This window comes from Cynocephalus volans, chromosome 11, assembly GCF_027409185.1.
Source record: "Cynocephalus volans isolate mCynVol1 chromosome 11, mCynVol1.pri, whole genome shotgun sequence".
Classification (NCBI taxonomy): Eukaryota; Metazoa; Chordata; class Mammalia; order Dermoptera; family Cynocephalidae; genus Cynocephalus; species Cynocephalus volans.
This window is the reverse complement of record NC_084470.1, coordinates 49,585,307-49,604,401: the sequence shown is the minus strand read 5'-3', so window position 1 is coordinate 49,604,401 and position 19,095 is coordinate 49,585,307. Positions and strand designations below refer to the sequence as shown.

The following is a 19,095-nucleotide window of genomic DNA, read 5'->3' as shown; positions in this document are numbered from 1 at the left end:
ATACAGGAGGAATGACAAACACAGGCATTTCTCAGATCTCTTTGAAATTCTCACAATGCATATAAAACCAATGTAAAAGATGCTTCCTTGAAATTCCTTTAAAATGCCCAGTATCAAAGGGGGACAAGTACATAGCTAAATACTTCATCAAGATCATGAGAGGGGCCTCCATGCCCTCCCAAGACCTAGAGGGAAGGCACCTAGCTCCAGCCTGGCTGAAGGTGGAGCAGTGAAGAGATGCATTTTCTATTAGCTTTAGGGTTCTGAAGTCTGCCCTGGAGTACCTGAGACCATAATATTTTCTCCCTGAAGGAGAGCTTGAGGGCAATGTACAAATCACCCTGGGAGGGAGAAAACAGCTGTGTCTGCAGCTCACTTGTTGAGTTCAAGCAGTTCTCTTCTGCTCTCTGTACTTCATTGAAGATATAAATATCGGCACATTGGGTCCTTTCCAAAGTTTGGTTTCAATAAGTAGGGGAAAAAGAGAAAAGGAATACAAGAGTGTTCTATCTTTGTCCAGGGAGATGATTAGGCCCCTGCAATGGCAGGACTTCCCCACCTAGCCATTCCTGGGAGCTCTACCGAGGAAAATGTGTATGTGCAGGTACTGTGTGTAAGAGTGCATGTGTGTGCATATGTGTATGTGAGTTCATATGTATCTATGTGTGCACAGCTTTGGGACAGGAGGTTCTTGTGTGGTTGCTGTCTGTAAATAAACAACTTTGTAAGACCATCAAAGTACAGAAAGTTGGTGGGAAAGCTCTCTGTGGATAGCCCAGGGAGCAAGGTTCCCTGCTCACATTACTGTGGTGACTCAGCCCCAGGACCCATATTTGATGGATATGCCAGTTGCCAGGATCCCATCTCATGCTAGGCAGAGATGATAGTGTGGCCACAGGCATTTCAATAGGTGGAAGTGAAAAGCAGCCCCAGCTGCTCAGGCTGGTGTCTTGGGGACTTGTCACTGAAGGTGGGGCAGAGACTGGAGGAGTCAAAGATCCAGATGAGAAGTGGACCCAATTAGGCTCAAGGTGGAATCTTCTTGTGCTGGGCCAGCCTGCTCTTCCATCTGCCCTGTGGGGCAGGAGGAAGTGGGCTGTGAGATGTACAATGAGGCACTGAAGCATCAGTAGGCACCATCGTGAAAGCAGCTGTCCCAGCAGTGCTGTGGTCAGCATATTGTCCAGCAGTGTTTGGTTCTCCCTCAGTCAAGATTTGTCTCCCTCAGACCCAGAGCAATACTTCACCATTTCCTACAGTGATTCAAACACAGCTGCTGCCTGTTCTCCTCATCCTACTTCTCAAGTAGGGAAACTGAAGCTGAAGATATGTGAGAATGGCTCAGAGCTGGCTCTGCCAGTCCTCCTCTTAGTCCCAGCTGGCCCTGTGCTTCAGTGTCCTGACTGATAACCCAGCAAGTGGACATGCCACTTGCAGCCACTGGTTGTATGCAAGACATGAGATGTGATGTTCAGATGATGTCTGGCTGCTGCAGATGTGTCTGGAGTTGGCATCTCCAGGAATTAAGAGGCAAGCGGAGCACAGATTCCCCTGCAACTGAAGGAGGAGGCAAGGGCAGAAATACATGGACAGGCAGTCAGATGCACACACACCCAGGGTCCCAGGGCAGTCTTCAGGGCAGGGACAAGGCTTTGGCAAGGCGGGTCCAGAACCAGGATTTGGTGCAGGGATTGGTGTAGTCGCAGACAGTGATGAACCTCAGGATGCTGGGGAACTCCTTTTTCATTGCCTTGTACTTGATGGGGATCAGTCGCTTCTGATGGGCTCCTGCAAGCCAAGGAATGCAGTGCTGGCACCTGGCCCTTGCCCCATGGTGGAGCAGGTCCAGTCCCCAGCCCAGGGGTTAACAATAGCCTTTTCCCCAAAGGCACCCCTGACATTCACCTACACAGAGAGGCACACATGTGCACACACGCTCAGGTGTACAGAGACCTGCAAGAGTTCCTTGGTGCTGCATTCATGGCCCTTGCGAAGGCTGGCATCCTGACACCCTGCCTACCTGCTCCTCTCTGGCCAGGGCAGGGCTGAGCTTACCTGGAGAGAGACTGAGTGCAAACTTGGTCTGGAAGTCACATTCCTTGCTCTGCAGGTAATCATCAGAGACAACCACCACCATCCTACGGCACCTAGGGGAGAGTGGACAGACTCCAGGCACCAATGGCAACTTAGTTCAGCATACCCCCAGGGGACGGCCTCAGGAGGGACCCACTGTGCCCGGAGTAGACAGGGACCAGCTCGGAGGAGAAACCCAGCCTCTACTCCTGGGTAGGGCTTTATACATCCACTCACCCACCCTCTGGCCCCCTAGCCAACCTCTTCTCGATGAGCTCACTGGCAATGGACCAGACACAGGTGCCAGGCAGGACATCACGGTCAGACACACACAACTTAAGCCGATAGTTTGTCTGTTCCAGTTGCCGGATCATCTCCTGCACAAACTGGATGTCGCTGGGGCAGTAGCAGATGAAGGCATCAAAACGCTCAGGCATTTGCCCTGGGTGCAGAGCACAAGAGTGAATGGTCAGAGCTCCACGGGAAGGCTAGGGAGGAGCGCAGCCAAGAGTCCCCAGCCTAGGCAACCCTGGTCCAGAGTCCTATGCCCATCCCAAGATGACACTACTCAAATAAAGTGCCTTTCCCAGGAGAGGAAAGATGAGTACCCCTGGGGGCCAAGCTCTGGGTTATCCATGAGACAGATGCATTGTTTCATGAGAGTCTCATAGCAGCCCTGAGGTAGGACTATTATCTCCATTTCTTAGGTGAGGAAACTGAGACTAAGCAAGATTAGTGACTTTCCCAAGATCCCACAACCCATCTGCTTCCAACATCTATGCTCTTAACACCACAATGTCCGATGAGAACAGTGTTAGGCCCTTACCCAGGGGGTCATCAAGTGTGGTGATGCCCGCCAGCTCCGCTGTCCGTGGGACACTGCTGTCTACAGCAGCCACCTGTAAGGGCTTCTCAGACTCCTCCTGCTGCTGCTTCAAAATATACTTTTGGCAATCCTCCTCTGCAGGGAAGAGACAGGGTGTAGCAGGCTCCTCAGGGTTGCCCCACCCCTCTATCCACAGTTGGGATCCAGCCCCTGTCCCACCTCCTCTGGCCCTGTTGTGCTCCGTGTCTTCTCTAGTCCACAGGTGCCATTGGCAGCTCAGCGGCTCTGAGAAGTTGAGCTCTCACCAGCTCCGACTGTCCCAAAGGGATGTCAATGTGTCCTGGCTATCTGGGAAGCTACCAAGGTTAGGATTGTATCTCTCTGTTCCATTGTCCTGGCCCCCCTTCCTAGGACTCCTGAGAATGGAACCAAGGTCTGCTTCTTCTGGGATCCAGGGTGGATGTGAGCAAGGGGCTGGACATGCATGAGGGCTCAGGAGACCCAGGGGTTATGGAGCAGTGAGGGCAGAGACCTCAACCCAGCGAGGTGTGCCTGTCTGTGGGTGGCTGTGTCCTGCGCCTGCGCATGTGTATTACTTGTGTGCGGGTGAGTAGCAGGAGGGGCTGCATAGCCCCGAGATCTGAGTTTTCCAAGACAGTCGGCTTCCAGTCCCACACCCGTCTTGCTGCTTTACTGAAACAACCCAGATGCCCCCAGACAAGCCTGATCCTGACTCCTGGCCCTACCTGAAAGCCTTTGCCTAAGCTATTTCCTTCCCTTCTCCGCCTCTCTCGGCCTTCACTGCCCTTCTCCAGTCCCTCTAGTGTCCCGGATATTGAGAGGGAACTGGACTTCATAGTTCTCCCTTGCAGGCTTCTCCAGACACCGAGGCAGGAAACGGGGGCCCCTTCCTGGGAGACTGGACGCTGAGGCCGGTGAAGGTCAGCCTCCGCCCGCCCCCCTCCCCAATACAAGGCCTCCTCAAGGCGTCCTCACCAATGCTGGGCCCCAGTTCCACCAGCACGTCGTCGCGGCCCAGCGCGGCGAGCAGCTCGAGCAGTCGGCCTACCGAGGCGCCCGGGCGTCCCTGCCAGGCGTCCAGCAGCCTGCCTGTGGGGTCGGCGTGTGTCTCCAGCTGCCGGATCTCCAAGTACTCGAAGTCCATCTCCTCGGCCAGCGCAGTCCAGTCGGACGCCACTTGCGTCCGCACGTTCAGGAACAGCGACAGGCGGCGCCGCACCCGCATGTTGAGCGCAGCCAGGGGCAGGGAGGACATGGAAGGGGCGGGGGACGCGGACTCCGAACCCGGACCTCCTGCAGCCATGGCTGGCAGTCCTGGAGCCTCCGCGCTGTCCCGGCGCGTCGCCTGTCAGCGCTTCCTCCTTCCCCTACAGCCCCCGCCCCGCCTCGCCCCGCCGGCTTTGGCTTTCGCTTTCGGAGCAGCTCCGCCCTGCACTACAATCTGGAGCCCCGCGCAGGAGTGCGGAGGTGGGGGCTCCCCATTCCTGCCCTCGGGGTCTCCAGGAGCAGCTAAGAAGAAACCCGGAACCTGCCTTTTGAGATTTGGGGAGGTCGATGGAAATGCTCTTGAGGGTCTGGTGGTGGTGGTGGTGTGTGGGCGGAGGAGTGGGGGGTACCCTCCTTCAGGGTTTGTGGGAAACGGGCCTTGCTCTTTGGGATCTGATGGAGTCATATCCCTTCCATTGGGGATCTGAGACATTCATACGGTCCTGCCATGGAGGATGTCAGGGAGAGGACGACGGAGAGGGACCTGCTCTGCTCTCCGGGGTCTCTGAGGAACACACAATCCTGCCCATAGGAGCATAGGGAGGGACCGGCTGTGCACTCGAGGTGGGAGTGGGAAAAGGCGAACCGCCTTCTGGAGACTGAGGCATACTGTGTGGCCTTGCCTTCGACAGGGAGGAGAGGTCACAACTCTATCCTTCAGGATCGGGGATTACGCCCTGTCCTTTGGTGTCCGGGGGAAACGCAGTATCAGGTGAACACGTGGCTCTGCCACTGAGAGTCAAGGGGGCATCTGGCCTTGCTCTTTAGGGTTGGGGACACAGTCCTGATCGGGGGAGCCCTATATCGTTTATTCATTCAACAGGTATTTATTGATTACCTACTAAGTGGCGAGTTGCAGGATCCCCGGATACGGGGTACCTCTCTGCCTTGGTGAAGACCCCAGCCTACTGGGCGAGAGGTGGGCACTCATCAAATCACCCCAAATGGGTGTGAAATCGGTAAAGGAAGTGTTTGATGTTCCCTCTCTCGTTAGAGAGCTTGTCACACCTCAGCACCTTTGTAAAATCCTTTCTCCCTGCCGGCCTGTAATTGCAAATCCCCTCGGTTTTCTCAAAAGACTTCCCGGGACAGTCCGACCACGTCGAAGTAGGACTCGGGCGTCTTGGAAGTGTTTAGATCCCCCAGCTTGGGTACTGAGACCCGGGGAATAGAAGAGCGGACCAGGAAGGGGGAAGAAGCATTACATTCCAGGCCTCTGTCTCCACCCCCAGCAAGAAGCCGTAGGCGGGACTCCCAGCTGGGCTTTCTGTTTGGCTGTGGCCAGTGTGCAGGGCTGCGCCTCCGGTTTGGCAACAAGATTGCAAAAGTTGAAAGTTTTCCAGTCTGCATTTCCGGGCGGGGCTTCAGAAACGTTCGCCTCCTGATTGGCCGCGGCAGGCTACGGTAGGCGGGATTTTGAGTGGACAGTCCGTGTTGGCGGTGACCACGGGCCGTGCTTTAGAGCGCAGGGTCGGAGGCGGGGGACGGGGGAGGCGGGTGCTCGGGCAGACTCGCCTTCTGGTTGGCTGAGGCGGGAGGTGGGCGGGACTTTTGGAGGGAAGATAGGGTCTGTCAAACCGGGCTGTGGGCGTTGTTTCTTGCTCCGGGGGCAGAAGTGTGGTTCTGCGCCTGCGCGGGCGACGGTCTACCCGCTCCGACCGTCTGTTCCCGCACTGGTGGCTGTTGTACTGTCCGAGCTGCGCAATGCGGAGGCTGCATGTGGTGCTAGGCCACCTGAAGGGCCGGCCCGATTCGGACTCGGCGCCGGAGGCCGCGCCGTGCTTGAGCGGCGCCCCGCGGGCCTCGGCCGCGGACGTGGTGGTGGTGCACGGGCGGCGCACGGCCATCGGCCGAGCGGGCCGCGGCGGCTTCAAGGTAAGGCCCCTCGGTCCGGGCGCCCGGTGTGAGAAGGCGGCCCGCGGCAGGCTCATCGGCTCGGTTCCCCTCGACGCCGGCGGCGGCTCCGCACCCGAGCTGTGGTCGCTTTGTCTCTCCGGGGTAGAGCTGGGGCAGTGGGGGTCACCGCGGCTGCGCTTCCCTCTGCAGGACACCACCCCGGACGAGCTTCTCTCGGCCGTCATGACCGCGGTTCTCCAGGATTTGAAGCTGAGGCCGGAGCAGCTGGGGGACATCTGCGTAGGTGAGCGCACCATCCAGTCCCCGCGCTGGGCCCTCCCCGCCTTCCCATTCCTCCAAAGCCTCTTCACACAACTCCCCACCCAGAGTTTTCACTAAGGGGAACGCCGACGGCCTCGACCTCTTTACGACTCTCTTTCCCACCCCTACACCTCTAGCCTTGAAATGTAACAACATAACAGGACCAGCGTCTCATCCCGTGGGCGCCACCCCTACATCGAGGATCACTGTTCCACCTATCCGGAGCGAAAGCAGGGCTTGGAGGAGGACACTCGGGGGGAGGTGGGCATTGTCAGAAACTCATTTCTGTAACCAACAGGACCAGTTTTGTTAGACTTCAAGCTTTGCATTGCAGTCTTCTTTCCTTCAAGCCTTTCTGTAAGGGCCGGCAACCTACCAAATCTGTACTTATTTGGAAAAGCAGGGTGCATGGGCAAGTGAGTTTGGGACCCTCAGGGACAGGGGCTAATGTATGACTAGGGCAGGCTGTTGTACGGCTGTCTCTCTCTGCTCCAAAACCCAGAAATTCCAGAGCCTCAAGTGAGCCTGCCGAGGACTCCTGTTCCTGAAGAAAGATCTGGAATGTCTGCTCTCTGGTATTCACAGTTGTACCTTAGTGCCCAGAACACCACCTGGCACTGAATAAAATTTTGTTGTCTGCAGGAAATGTGCTTCAGCCTGGGGCCGGGGCAGTCATGGCCCGAATCGCCCAATTTCTGAGGTAAACTTTTCTAGTTCTATCTCTGGGTTGGCCATTTTGACTTTGTATTTTTTTGGCAGATGGCCAGTACAGGGATGGAACCCTGGACTTTGGTGTTATCAGCAGCACACTCTAACCAACTGAGCTAACTGGAATTTTGACTCTTGAATGGGCCCAAACCCCAAGGAACTCAGCCTGTGGGTGGGGGAGGATCAGGTTGGACACCGGACCTTGAGGCAGCCAGAGTCCTTGGCACCCCACTCTTGTGGACCCAACCTTTGAAGGGAAGGTGTTTTACCTGGTGCTGAGCCAGAATACACAAGGCCTTTGGGACTGGATCAAAAGTTCTCTGTGGCCTCATTTTTAGCCAAAGCAAGTTTGTTGCTTGCCTATTGTAAGTTGGACTCTGTACTCATTTGTCAGGTAAATAACTAGGTAGGCATGCTGAAGAGTGACTTTGAATCCTTTTGCTAGTTGAGCAAGCTGGGAAGTTCAGGCACATTCCATCAGCAGAGACTCGGGGATAGGACAGAACCTTGGGTAGGGGGTAGGTAGCCTAGGTGGAGTCCTGGTAAACTTGCCCTTCAGCATCTGGTGTTCCAAACAAGGGAAGGAGTGCTTAAATTGTTTTCATGTGTTGATTTAAAAACCACTTAGCTGTATACTTCCAGCGGCAGGGTGAAGAAATAATAGGGACATTAGCCAATGAAGGAACAGGAAAACAAACAAAAACCCCTTGGAATTGGGAGAGTTTGGACTGCTTAGCCTGCAGTTCAGGGCCCCCACAATCTGGCTCCAGACTCATCTTGCAGCCTCCTCTCCCTGCTACTTCCTTGCCTTGACTTTTCCTCTTTCAGCCAGCCTGTCTGCCTACTATCTTCCCTGCTCTGGTCATTCTTTCTCCTTGGAGTGCTATCCCTACCTCTTCTCTCCGCCCCAGCTAAACACTGCCCAAACATAGTCTCACCATTTTGGCATGACTTCTTCGAGTTCTCAGGCTTAAAATGAGAGCCCCTCCCTCTCCAGTAGCTAGCCATGTGCTTCCTTGTGATGTGGCTTTGCCATCTTGTCCTGTTATTTCATTCTCTGCTAGTTGATCCATTTTCTGTGTGTTTGTTAGGCATTCTCTAGGGCACAGTATTATAAGCATCTCAGCATCCCTCAGATGGTGCCTTGTGCTAAGAAGGTATTTAGTGAACATTTGGTAGATTGGGTAAAGGAATGGTAAGTAGTTAATAAGGAGATGGGGGACCTAGGAAGGGCTAAACAGGCTGCACAGACCTAGGAGACTATCCACCTGGAGAGGGTCTCTGCAGAGCCTGGCCTGGGCACTAGCTGAGGGTCTCCCAACCCTGACTGCACACCAGAATCGCCAGGATGCTTCCAATCCTTGAGGTTCTGAGTCCACGGGTCTGGGGAGAGCCTGGAAATTTCTCCAGGGTTTTGTACTGTTGGCCAAGGCAGGTTACATCAGAAGGGGCAGCCCTACTAGCTTCCAAAGCTGAGACCAGTGTTAGAGCATAAGGGGACCCACTAGAGCAAGGAATGTTAGAACACATGGTGTGCCCATCAGAGTTCTTTATCCAAGTGGGAACAGACTTTCAAGAGAGAATGGGAACATAAAGGGTTAGCCATATGGTTACTAGTAAGGCTGAGGGGTGGGAGTGGTTTCTAGCCTCATACTTCAGACATTTCTTTTGCTCTGGTGCTCTGTCCCAGCAACAGGCCCTCTTCTCTGTTCTTTGGGGAAACAGAGATGAATAGTTTTCATTTTTGAATCTTCAGAGGGAGAGAAAGAAAGATCCATGTGGCCCAAATAGGCTTCCCCTGCCTTTGGGCTGTGCTTAGCCTTTAGTTAAAGAGAATCATAAAATGGAAGTGCATATATTTTTCGGGGCCCTGGAGAGCAAGCGCCTGTAGAGAGAGAGGTCTGCCCAGTAGCTGCCCACCCCAATTCCATTGATCTGGCCTGGCATGGGAGCAGGGCTGCTGGGTTTGTTCGCCTGGTTTTTGCACCCCTTCATGGCGGCAGTCAGAAGCACTGGCCTGCTTTCCATGAGAGCCTGGCAGGGAGAGGGGGCTGACTCTATGGTTTCACCTTCTGTTTCAGTGACATCCCGGAGACTGTGCCTTTGTCCACTGTCAATAGACAGTGTTCATCAGGGCTGCAGGCAGTGGCCAACATAGCTGGTAAGTTATGATTGCGTGGGAGCCCACTGCCCTGGCCTTGGTCCTGGCCCCATGGGTTGAGTCAGCAAAGTCACTGTCTGCTGGGCAAGCAATAAGAATTTCTGAGAGGAATTTAACTGCAGAAAGAGTGAAGGAGCACATCTTGCCACTGCTCCAAGCCTTTTCTAGACACTCCTGGGTCTTCTGTCTCTGAGGCTGGGGCTTAGTCCCACCTACCGACCAGGAGGTGAAGAGGCTTCATTGCTCCTGGAACAGATGGACTCTGGCAGAGGTTGTTCATGAAATGCTTTTGTTGCAGGTGGCATCAGAAATGGGTCTTATGACATTGGCATGGCCTGTGGGTAAGAATTCCTTTCTGCCGGAGCTTATTAACCGACTTGTGGTAGTAAAACTAATTTTCATCTCCTGAGTTCTCAGAGGCCATGATTTTAGGATTCTCCCCTAGCCCCTTTAGGCAGCTGGCTGGGAGTGATTTCTTGCAAATTCAGCTTAGAGCGGCCCCCAGCTCTGGCTGTTAGGAATTGCTCACACCTCTCAGCACTAGTGGGGAAGGGCATTTGGCCTCTGAAATCTTTCTTTCTCAGAAATCTGTCAGGCTGGAAAATGTGGGGAAGCATTTTGAGAAGATATAGCACTTAGATTTCCTCCCGTGGCCCTTGTTGATTTATGATGCTGCTCAGAGAGACATTGCAGTTTTGGTTCCCTAAAGCCAGGGACAGCTGCCCACTATATTTTACTAGACTGTCACCTTGTCCTCCACCCTGGTACCAAAGTGGAAACTTCTGGCTGCCTACTGGGTTCTGAGGGACATGGTTAGATCTGAGGGACGTGGTTAGTGGTGGTTTGGTCACTGTCATCTCCTCCTACACTGCAGTTCCACCTTTGGCCTCAGTGAATGGAGCTGCAAAAGTTGTATCTGGCAGTGCCTCCAGGGAAGGGCAGGGCACTGGGGCCCAGGCTTGTGTGAGCATCTGGTGCTGGGAGGCAGGATGAGTGAGGGCTTTGGCAGGCTTGGGGAGGCAAGCAGCCCCAGAGTTCTGACATGCTCCCACTGCCTTTCAGATCCTCTTTATAGTTTTTCTTGATAGGAAGCATTGCTGACCCCAGTCCCAGGGCTGTGCTGACTAGCACTGGGTTGTACTGATCTATGTCTGCAGTTGTAAATAAGGTCAGAGACCACAGTACAAGGACTTTGGCTGGGCAAGGTGGTGTGGGTAACTTGAGGAAAAGGGCTGGAAGCTTCATGGGTTATTTTTTTTCATGGGTTTCCCAAGCAGGTTAAGGATCATGGCATTAGGATATTAAGGATCTGGGCCAGGACTGACACCCACATCACAGGCTGACTGTTTCCCATACTTTGATTGTGAAGTGTAGCCCAGGGCATACTAGTTGGGGGTGGCCTCTGGGGCCAGACTACCTAACTTTGGATCCAGGCTGGGTGACCATGGATAAGTTACTTAGCTTCTCTGGACCTCAGTGTCCTCATCTATAAAATGGGGATACCTACCTCAGCTCTGTTCAAGTTGGTGAGAAGAATAAATAGTAACAACAGCTAACACTGTGGGGCATGTGTTATGTGACTGACACTGTTTGAAGCACTCTAATACCTAAAAAGAGTTTAAAATAGTGCTGGGTGCATGAAAAGCACTCAGTCAAGGTATTTATTATGATCTTTTGAAGCTTTATGGTCCCCCACCTCCTTGAAACCCTTTTTGACCACACTAAACTGACAATCTTTCATTCCTCTCAGCTCATAGCACCTCCTTGCCTATGTAGGTCAGATTGCTTTTTGGGTTTTCTGATTTTTTTCAAAATATTTCTCTCTTCTCTCTGTGGGCCCTGAGAGCAGAGCCTGGGCTTGTTGAATGTGTTTCCCCCACTGTGACTGACACTAGGTAGAAGGCGTTCTTCAGGAACTGCCAATCAGCTGACCTAGCATTTACATAGGGAAGCATGGCCCTGCCCCTGGGAGTGTGGATTGTGGAAAGCTCTGCCCTAGGGTTAGGGTGGAGGTAAAGACAGAGCTCAGCAGCACTGTACCCCCAGCTCTTCCTTGCTGGCCAAGCCCTGCCTGTGGCTCCCAGACAACCCACTGACTTCCCGAGGGCTCCTTGGCTATTTCTCAGCCCTTGCCAAATGTATAGCTACTCCTAGAGGAGTCCTGCCAGGGCTGAGCTCACTTCTCTTCCTCCTCCTTTTCAGGGTGGAGTCCATGTCCCTGGCTCACAGAGGGAACCCTGGAAATATTACTTCACGCTTGGTGGAGAAGGAGAAGGCCAGAGATTGCCTGATTCCTATGGGGTGAGTGCTCACCCATGGTTGCATGTGCCTATGTGCTCTCAGCTCCCTGCCTGGTCTGGAGCAGGGACCAGGGAACTTTATCATCTCTGTGGTTGGCAGTGCCAAGCCTTGGCCTCCTTCCTTTGGGTGTGGTCTACTCAGTAGGGACCCTGCGGAAAGGACTTGATGCTGCCCTTTCATGAGGTCCTCAGGTCTTCTCTGTGCCCCTGAGTTTCCAAACATAGCCCACCCTGTCACTCCCCCACTGAGGTGCTCGGTCACAGGAAGGATGATGGCAGCTATAACCCAGAGCCTTGGGGCCTAGAAAGTTAGTGAGGAGGTGGGGAGCTTTTGCTTATTGAACATGCTGGTGAGGGAACTTGGTCCCTGTCAGATGCAACATGAAAAGTATGCTGCATTTGTATAGCACCTTAGCTCTGCAGCCAGTATCACTGAGCTTCTGGGCCATTCCAGGGCCCATGGGCAGGGAGTCCTGGCTCCAGTGGATGTGTGAAGAGATTGAGGTTTGGAGAGCGGCAGTGCCTTGGCTTCTTCCATGTACTGTATCTCCAAGGAAGCCTGCAAAGCCAGAAGCCCAGGCTGGAGAGCCTAGCTATGGTCTGGGTTCCCAGGATAAGGATGAGCCCCAGCCAAGGTGACCAGAAAGCCTAGGTGTGTGTGGCCTTTCCAGAGGGAATTTAGGAGTCCTCATCTTCCCACATTAAAACAGTTTTTACTGAGGTGTAGGAGAAGCTGGCAGAGAGTAGCCAGTTAGTGCCCCTGCTCAAACTCTCCTTCGCCCCTCTTGTCCTCTGTGCTCACACAGGGAATGAACTCTCTTCTGCAGCCACCCCCCATGCAGGCTGCCCTCTCTCGGAGAGGGTTTCATTGACGTGTGAGCTTCCCAGGAGCTGGCCAGCATTGCTGACTCCCTATCTGTACCTCTACACCCACCTCGGGTCATCACTACATCTCTGTGGCACTGGCCCTCCCATCCTTCCCTGCCTGAGGCCCTGGGGGTTCAGAGATCCAAGCACAGTCTGGTTCAGTCCCCCAGGCTGCTAAACCAATGCCTACACTGCTGTTTGTGTTCTAGGATAACCTCGGAGAATGTAGCTGAGCGGTTTGGTATTTCACGGGAGAAGCAGGATACCTTTGCACTGGCTTCCCAGCAGAAGTGAGTGCTGCTGAGGGTGGGATGCTTAATGGGCTGGAGAAGGATTTGAGGCTATTCTCAGTGGTCTGAGGTGGAGCCGTCCTGATGATACAGCTGGCTGCGAGTGGTTTCCAAGCCTAGTGCCTCCCAGATGGGAAGAGGTCAGGGCCCCTGTGGGTTGGTTAGCACAGGACCTGTTACTGTCTGTTCACACTGAGTGTCTCCTCCCTAGCTGGGCCTCAGTTTCCCTGTCTATTCATTGGAAGCATAATGAGGGCCAGGACTCTCTTTAACTGGCTGTTGTTTGGTGATTGGCAATGGTAGCCATAGGCTTCTCTGGGTAGCCTGGGGTGTGGGGCCAGCAATGCTAGGGATTCCAGCATCCCAGTTTCTGGGCCATGCCTGGGTCTGAGGTAACATCCTTAGGTGGGAGTTGGGGATGACATCAGAAAAACTTCAGGGCCTCAAGACTCCTGGCAGGGGCAGGCTAACGTTAGCAAACCTCTGCTGTCCAGAAACAACAGCAAAAGCAAAAAGGCCAGGTGGGCTTCTCTGAGGTAGTGATTCTTAGCCGTTGAGGTCAGGTAATCATTTGAAAATTCACTAGAAGCTTTGGATTTCTTCCCATTGGAATGTTCCTGGGCACTTTTATTTTGCACATGGTTGCAATGCCTTGTGGTTTCAAACTGTTTAAATATAAAAATACGTCGAGTAGTTTAGTATACGTCATTTTAAATGTGTGGAAACTGGGAAATGGATGAAGTTGACCTTCTGGGTTCAAACAGAAAAGCTGGCAGAAGTTAGCACAAATACTCCTGGGACTCTACCCTAAGTTCAGCAGAGAGAACTGGGCAGCCTTAGTCCCTCTTGGACAAAGAGCTCTTAAGTACGGGGTGGAGGCGGGGTACAGGGGGCAGCGGGGACTTCCAAACTTCCTCCTCCCCTTCCAGTTTGGTATTGGCCATGATCTGGAGATCTGGGGCTGATGGCTAAGAAGGTCCTATAAGGCTTCAGGCGTGCCTCTCCCAGGAGCAGGTAGAGGTAGTGAGGAACCCCCACTAGTTCCTTAGAGTTCCCCCAAGCCAAGCGAGTCCCTGAATTTAGCAACCTAAGCTTGCCTATCTGCCCAAATGGGCAGGGGGTGGGGGCAGGGAGGAAGGGAACCTCAAGGGAGCCTGAGGCTGGCTGTCCATGGTGCTGGCAGGGCAGCAAGAGCCCAGAGCAAGGGCTGTTTCCAAGCTGAGATTGTGCCGGTGACCACCATGGTCAGCGATGACAAGGGCACCGAGAGGAGCATCACTGTGGCCCAGGATGAGGGTATCCGTCCCAACACCACCATGGAGGGTCTGGCCAAACTGAAGCCTGCCTTCAAGAAGGACGGCTCTACCACGGCTGGTGAGACTGGGCTGGGAGAAGGGTGAGGAAGGAGCCCACAGCCATGCTGGATGTTCTACTCTGGGGGCCTGGAGCAGACCAGGCTCCTCTGCAAGGTGGATGTGGGAGGGCTGGATCTCCTCAGCCCTGCCCTGATGCCTCCTTACTTCAGTAATTTGCTCCCAGGAAACTCTAGCCAGGTGAGTGACGGTGCAGCTGCCATCCTGTTGGCCCGGAGGTCCAAGGCAGAAGAGTTGGGCCTTCCCATCCTTGGGGTCCTGAGATCCTATGCAGTGGTTGGGGTCCCGCCTGACATCATGGGCATTGGACCTGCCTATGCCATCCCTGTAGCTTTGGAAAAAGCAGGTAAGGCAGCTCCCTAGATCTGGGACCCACTTGGATCCCACACTTGCCTTGCATGCTGTTGCCGGGGGAATAGGGGAAGCAGGTGCTGAGGGTGGCCTTGTGGGTGCTACAGAGTGAAGGTAAGGCAGGCTAGCACCCCAAACCCCAAGCCCTTCCTGACCTCACAGCTGGGACCCACTCACCCTTCTGGAGAGACAGACACACTAGGCAGCCTGTAGGCCCATGGATGGGGCAGGGCCCTGGGGAGACTGAGAGTCCAGCTGAGGGGCCACTGTGCCAGCTCAGGACTTTACCTTATCTGCAGGGCTGACAGTGAATGACATGGACATCTTTGAGATCAATGAGGCCTTTGCAAGCCAGGTGAGCCTTGGTTTCTCAACACTTCCTGGGCCCTAGGCAGCCTAGTTGGAGCAAGCAGGCAAGTGGTACAGTGGAGGGTAGGAGGGCTATAGCGGTGCTCTGCCCTTTCCAGGCTGTCTACTGTGTGGAGAAGCTAGGACTCCCTGCTGAGAAGGTGAACCCTCTTGGGGGGGCAGTGGCTTTGGGCCACCCACTGGGCTGCACTGGGGCACGACAGGTCATCACGCTGCTCAACGAGCTGAAGCGTCGCAGGAAGAGGTAAGGCTGGCTCCTCGTGGGGATGTCATGGAGGGCTGGGGGAAGTGAACACATACACATATGTACTCTGAACTGAGGACGTAGGAGCATAATCCCTGTTTTCCCTGAGGACCAGCCTTGTGAGGGACCCTGGCCTGCAGCAGGCATCTGCCACCCTGGTGCGTGCCTAAGAGTGCAGTCAGGGCATTGCTTGCCCACAGATCTGGTCTGATGATTTTGCATCCTCTGTGTCCATGAGGGCCTTGGTCCATCCAGCTCAGCCTGGTCTGGGGGTCACTTGGTGTTTGGGATTCTGCCCAGTGTGCTTTTGCTTAGCCAAAGCAGCTTTGTTTCCACAGGGCATATGGAGTAGTGTCCATGTGCATCGGGACTGGAATGGGAGCTGCTGCTGTCTTTGAATACCCTGGGAACTGAGCGAGGCCCCAGGCTAAAGGCACTATACAGAGAGTCCTGCTGTAGCAGCAAGAGAGCACTACAGAAGTGAAACCACATGGGAAAATTCAGCACCGGTGGTGGTGGCAGTGGACAAATCAAGGCACTTCAGCTACTTTAGAAAATGTGAACACTGATGACACAATATAGGAGTGGGTGGGTTTGGGGTTGGCCTGCCCCCATCAGACCCCCTCTAGGTTGGCCAAAGTTAGCCTGTGTCCCCCAGGCCACAGGAGGCAAGGGAGCCTCATGGATGAGGAGTGCAATGGAAGTAGTAAATATGTGTTATGTTGGTGACTGTGGTTTTTTTCCAGGGGCCCATTTTTGCTATGCTGGTCTTCTCTGCTCAATCTGAGTAGTGATTCTTAACTGCTATGGTCTCCACACTGGTGTGGCCTATCCTTTATATAAGCTCTAAGGGCATATCATGCAAGGTGCAGGCTGAGACCATTGCCTGGAAGGAGCTGCTCAGGGATTCCCCCAGTCTGTGTCCCTTGCACAGCACACCTGTTCCTCAGCCCCAGATCATGTTTATTTCTACAGCACGGGGATACGGCTGGATCTGAGGGATGGGGCAGAGCCTCAAAGCTGGTAAGGCGACATGTAACTCTCATCGTACGATCCCTGGCCCCGGAGCCGCAGATTGCAGGCCTTCTCACCAAGCATGCCTTCTACCACCAGAGTGGACTCATACAGCTCACTGCTCCTGTGGGGGCAGGCAGGGATAAGGTTAGGAGGGGGCCCCAGGCAGGGGCTCTAGGCCCTATGGGCAGTGCTGGGGAGGCCCAGAGGGGTGGTACCTGGCAGTGAAGAAAATCTGCAGGATGGTGGAGGTTGGGGGTGCATTTGTGGATCTCGCCTCCAACATCCCACTGCTTGGAGAGACCCTGAAGGCCACAGCGTCCTTGGTTGGCTCCTTTTGGCCTGTGCCGAGGGAAATGGAGGACACACGAGCGCCGGCAGCTCCATATGCCGTCCTGGGACGCTTTCACTTGCCCCCAGGCCTGCCCTGCATCTCAGGTGTGCATGTCTGGTCTTGCCTAGCACCACAAGGCCAGGGATAACCCTGGGATAATTTGGGATTGGGAGACTAGACTCAGCAGGAATTCCAGGTGGTGCCAGCCCTGGGGAGCCAGCCTGGAGGAAGAGGGTACACAGACCCTCCCTGGGGGTCCTGGCCCAGTTCTGCAGATAGGAGGGCATGGCATACCCATCAGCACAGCCCAGTAGCTCCGGCAGCCACTCAGGTTCATCAGGTAGACCTCCCGGACCTGCTGCTGGTTCACTAAGCAGATCCCAAAGTCCACCCAGCTGGTGGAGAGCTGTAGCTCGGGCACAGCCACGATGGCCCGCAGGGGCACCACCTGGGGGGACAGAGCTTTTAACTTGGTGGGGGACCAAGCAATCTTGCCCACTCCAGCTGGGTTCTGAGTTGGGGTCTCTGGGATGCAGGGAACCCTGCTGACCCCAAGTACTGACGCTTCTGAGGAGAGCAGGGGCAGCACCACAGCAGGTGTGGGGGGCTGCTGGTGAGATTCTGTGCAGTGGGAGGACCAGGATGGCACCATCTGCTCCCTCCCATCCGTACCACTTCACTCCCATCAAGCTCTGTGGTCTCTGCTCCTGGTTCAGTTGGGCTACCCTCCTCTACCTTCCTCCCGCTTCTTCCCTCTTCCCATGGGGGTCCCAATGCTCAGCTCTCAGCTCCGCTCAGTCCCATCTGGCCCTGTCCTTCAACCTCAGGCCCCACCTGTGCCCCACCCTGCTCTAGCTCCTGAATTCCCAGCATCGCCCTGACACTGCCATACACAACCTAGGCCCCAGCAGCTGCCCAGGAGCCAGGCTGGAGAGGCCAGCTCCACTGCTCAGCCTCTTGCTTCTGGCCTCTCTGGGGACCTCCCTTGGTCCACTCCTTCACATTCCTCAACTGCAGCCCCAGCTGGGCTCCCTGCCTCCCTTGGGCCCCTCCAGCTCACCCTGGTGCTCCAAGTCCCACATGAGACCGAGAGTTGTCCATCGCAGCTGCCTCAGGAGCTCACTGTCCCCACCCATCAGGCCATTTCCTTGGCCTGTCAATGAGACTCCCTTCTCCCTCAATTAAACAGTGCACGGGTTTCACGTGCCACCTCCTCCAGGGAGCCTTCCCTGACTTCCCACCCTCCAGCCCCTCACCTGGTTCTGAGCTGAGACAGGTGAGGATGGGAGACCCTCATGTCTCCGTGCCTAGAGCCTCTTCCAGGGGATACTGCGCCCTCAGGGCAGGGGCTGGGGCTTCTTTCTGGGAGCCCTGCAGGTGTCGTCCTCTGACCCCACCAGCACAGAGCCCAGCCCAGTCCGCCCTCCTCGCCCGTGGGCAGGCCGGGGGCTCGCCTGCGTGGTCTGGTTGCTGTACTGCAGGAGCAGCGTCTGAGTTAGCACCAGCTCCTTCTCTCCACTCGCGCTCTGCTGAATGTGCACCCCGGGGAGCATCTGGTCGGCCGGGAGCTCCTGATAGGAGAGCAGCTCCAGGGACAGCAAGAACGACACGTTCACCTGAGCAGAGTGGACGCGGCGGCACCTCAGGCTGCTGCGGGTGGGCGGCCGCTTCCCCACCTGCTGCTGCGTGCCCCCCCACCCCCAGGAAGCTGGCTCCGTGCGGCCCGCAGCGCCCCCACCTGGCGCGGGCATTCCACACCCCCTCTGTGCCTGCCACCCCATCAGGGCCGGGCACAGCCAGCTGCCCTCGGGAGTCAGAGGCTAGAGGGCCAGGGGCGATAAGCGAACCATCCCGTCCACCTCGCGTGCCCCGGGCTGCGGGCGGGCTCAGAGGCCGAGGAAGGACTTGAGCCGAGGACACTGAGCAGCCTTGGACAGATTTTAAGCAGGGGGACGTCCGAGTCGGCTCTGCCTTCCACAGGGCCACTCCGGCTGCTGTGGGGAGGTGGGCTGCAGGAGCTCGAGTGGGTGGGGACACCAGTCGGGAGGCCGAGGCCATAACTTAGGCAGGACAGGATGGAGCTCGGACACCTGGGTCCCGAACACAGGTTTGTGGACCTCACTCATCAGAAGCAACTGAGACATTTGTTAAAAATACAGATTCCTGGGCCTTAGCTCAGATCTTCTTATCTCTGGAGGTGGGGCCTGGGAGCTTGTATCTTTAACATGCTTTCTAAAGGCCACTGATGTATTGCCAGGCTTGGAAATCAAGGATGGTGTGCAGGCATGTTGTCTGCACAGACGTGTGAATGCATGCCACCAAGGTGAGGGCCATGGACCCCTCCACTGACCAGTATGTTCTCCTGTGGCCGGAGCACCAGCTGCTTGCTCACTGAGGCTGTCTCCTCCTCATGCTCCTGCACCCGGCCAGGGCCAGGAGCCCTGTGGTCCTGGCTAGTCCCATCTTGAGAAACAGAGAATGGCCTGGAGACCAGGAGCCGGAAGTAGTGTGGGATTTCCGTGGTGTTGTTCAGCTTCAGGTGGTGGGTGATCACCAGCTCGCTCAGCACCTGCGTAGCCACAGAGGCGGGGAGGCTGGATGAATCCTTCCGTGCTCCTCAAGCCCATGGTCCCAAGGGAAGGGTGGGACTGGGGGAGGGGACTCAGACTGTAAAGCCTGTGCCCCGGAAGGTCCATAGGGACATGTGAGGTCCAGGTAAACTGGCAGGGCCAGAGAGTGGC

General features: G+C 55.3%; 3 protein-coding genes across 3 annotated transcripts in view; 1 reads left to right on the top strand and 2 right to left on the bottom strand.

Annotated features, from left to right (window-relative positions):
- On the bottom strand, positions 1–4,272 carry MYD88 (MYD88 innate immune signal transduction adaptor). The gene is made up of 5 exons (XM_063114546.1): positions 3,896–4,272; positions 2,900–3,034; positions 2,335–2,515; positions 2,056–2,147; positions 1–1,788 (listed from the first exon to the last, which is right to left on the bottom strand). Exons 1-5 carry the CDS (start codon positions 4,221–4,223, stop codon positions 1,634–1,636), a joined length of 891 nt encoding a protein of 296 aa, XP_062970616.1. The 5' UTR covers positions 4,224–4,272; the 3' UTR covers positions 1–1,633.
- A 1,518-nt stretch (positions 4,273–5,790) lies between these two features.
- ACAA1 (acetyl-CoA acyltransferase 1) lies at positions 5,791–15,732 on the top strand. Its single transcript, XM_063114432.1, has 12 exons — positions 5,791–6,061; positions 6,233–6,326; positions 6,986–7,043; positions 9,133–9,212; positions 9,511–9,553; positions 11,415–11,513; positions 12,589–12,669; positions 13,853–14,043; positions 14,209–14,388; positions 14,693–14,748; positions 14,861–15,006; positions 15,345–15,732. Exons 1-12 carry the CDS (start codon positions 5,891–5,893, stop codon positions 15,418–15,420), a joined length of 1,275 nt encoding a protein of 424 aa, XP_062970502.1. The 5' UTR covers positions 5,791–5,890; the 3' UTR covers positions 15,421–15,732.
- Positions 15,733–16,020: 288 nt separating this feature from the next.
- DLEC1 (DLEC1 cilia and flagella associated protein) overlaps positions 16,021–19,095 on the bottom strand; it is a 69,107-nt gene continuing 66,032 nt past the window's right edge. Inside the window, exons 33-37 of the mRNA XM_063114593.1 lie at positions 18,705–18,923; positions 17,809–17,970; positions 16,649–16,802; positions 16,239–16,362; positions 16,021–16,144 (exon numbers count right to left, since the gene is read on the bottom strand). Of these exons, the coding sequence (XP_062970663.1) occupies positions 16,021–16,144; positions 16,239–16,362; positions 16,649–16,802; positions 17,809–17,970; positions 18,705–18,923 (783 nt within the window). The remainder of the gene's footprint in view (positions 16,145–16,238; positions 16,363–16,648; positions 16,803–17,808; positions 17,971–18,704; positions 18,924–19,095) is intronic.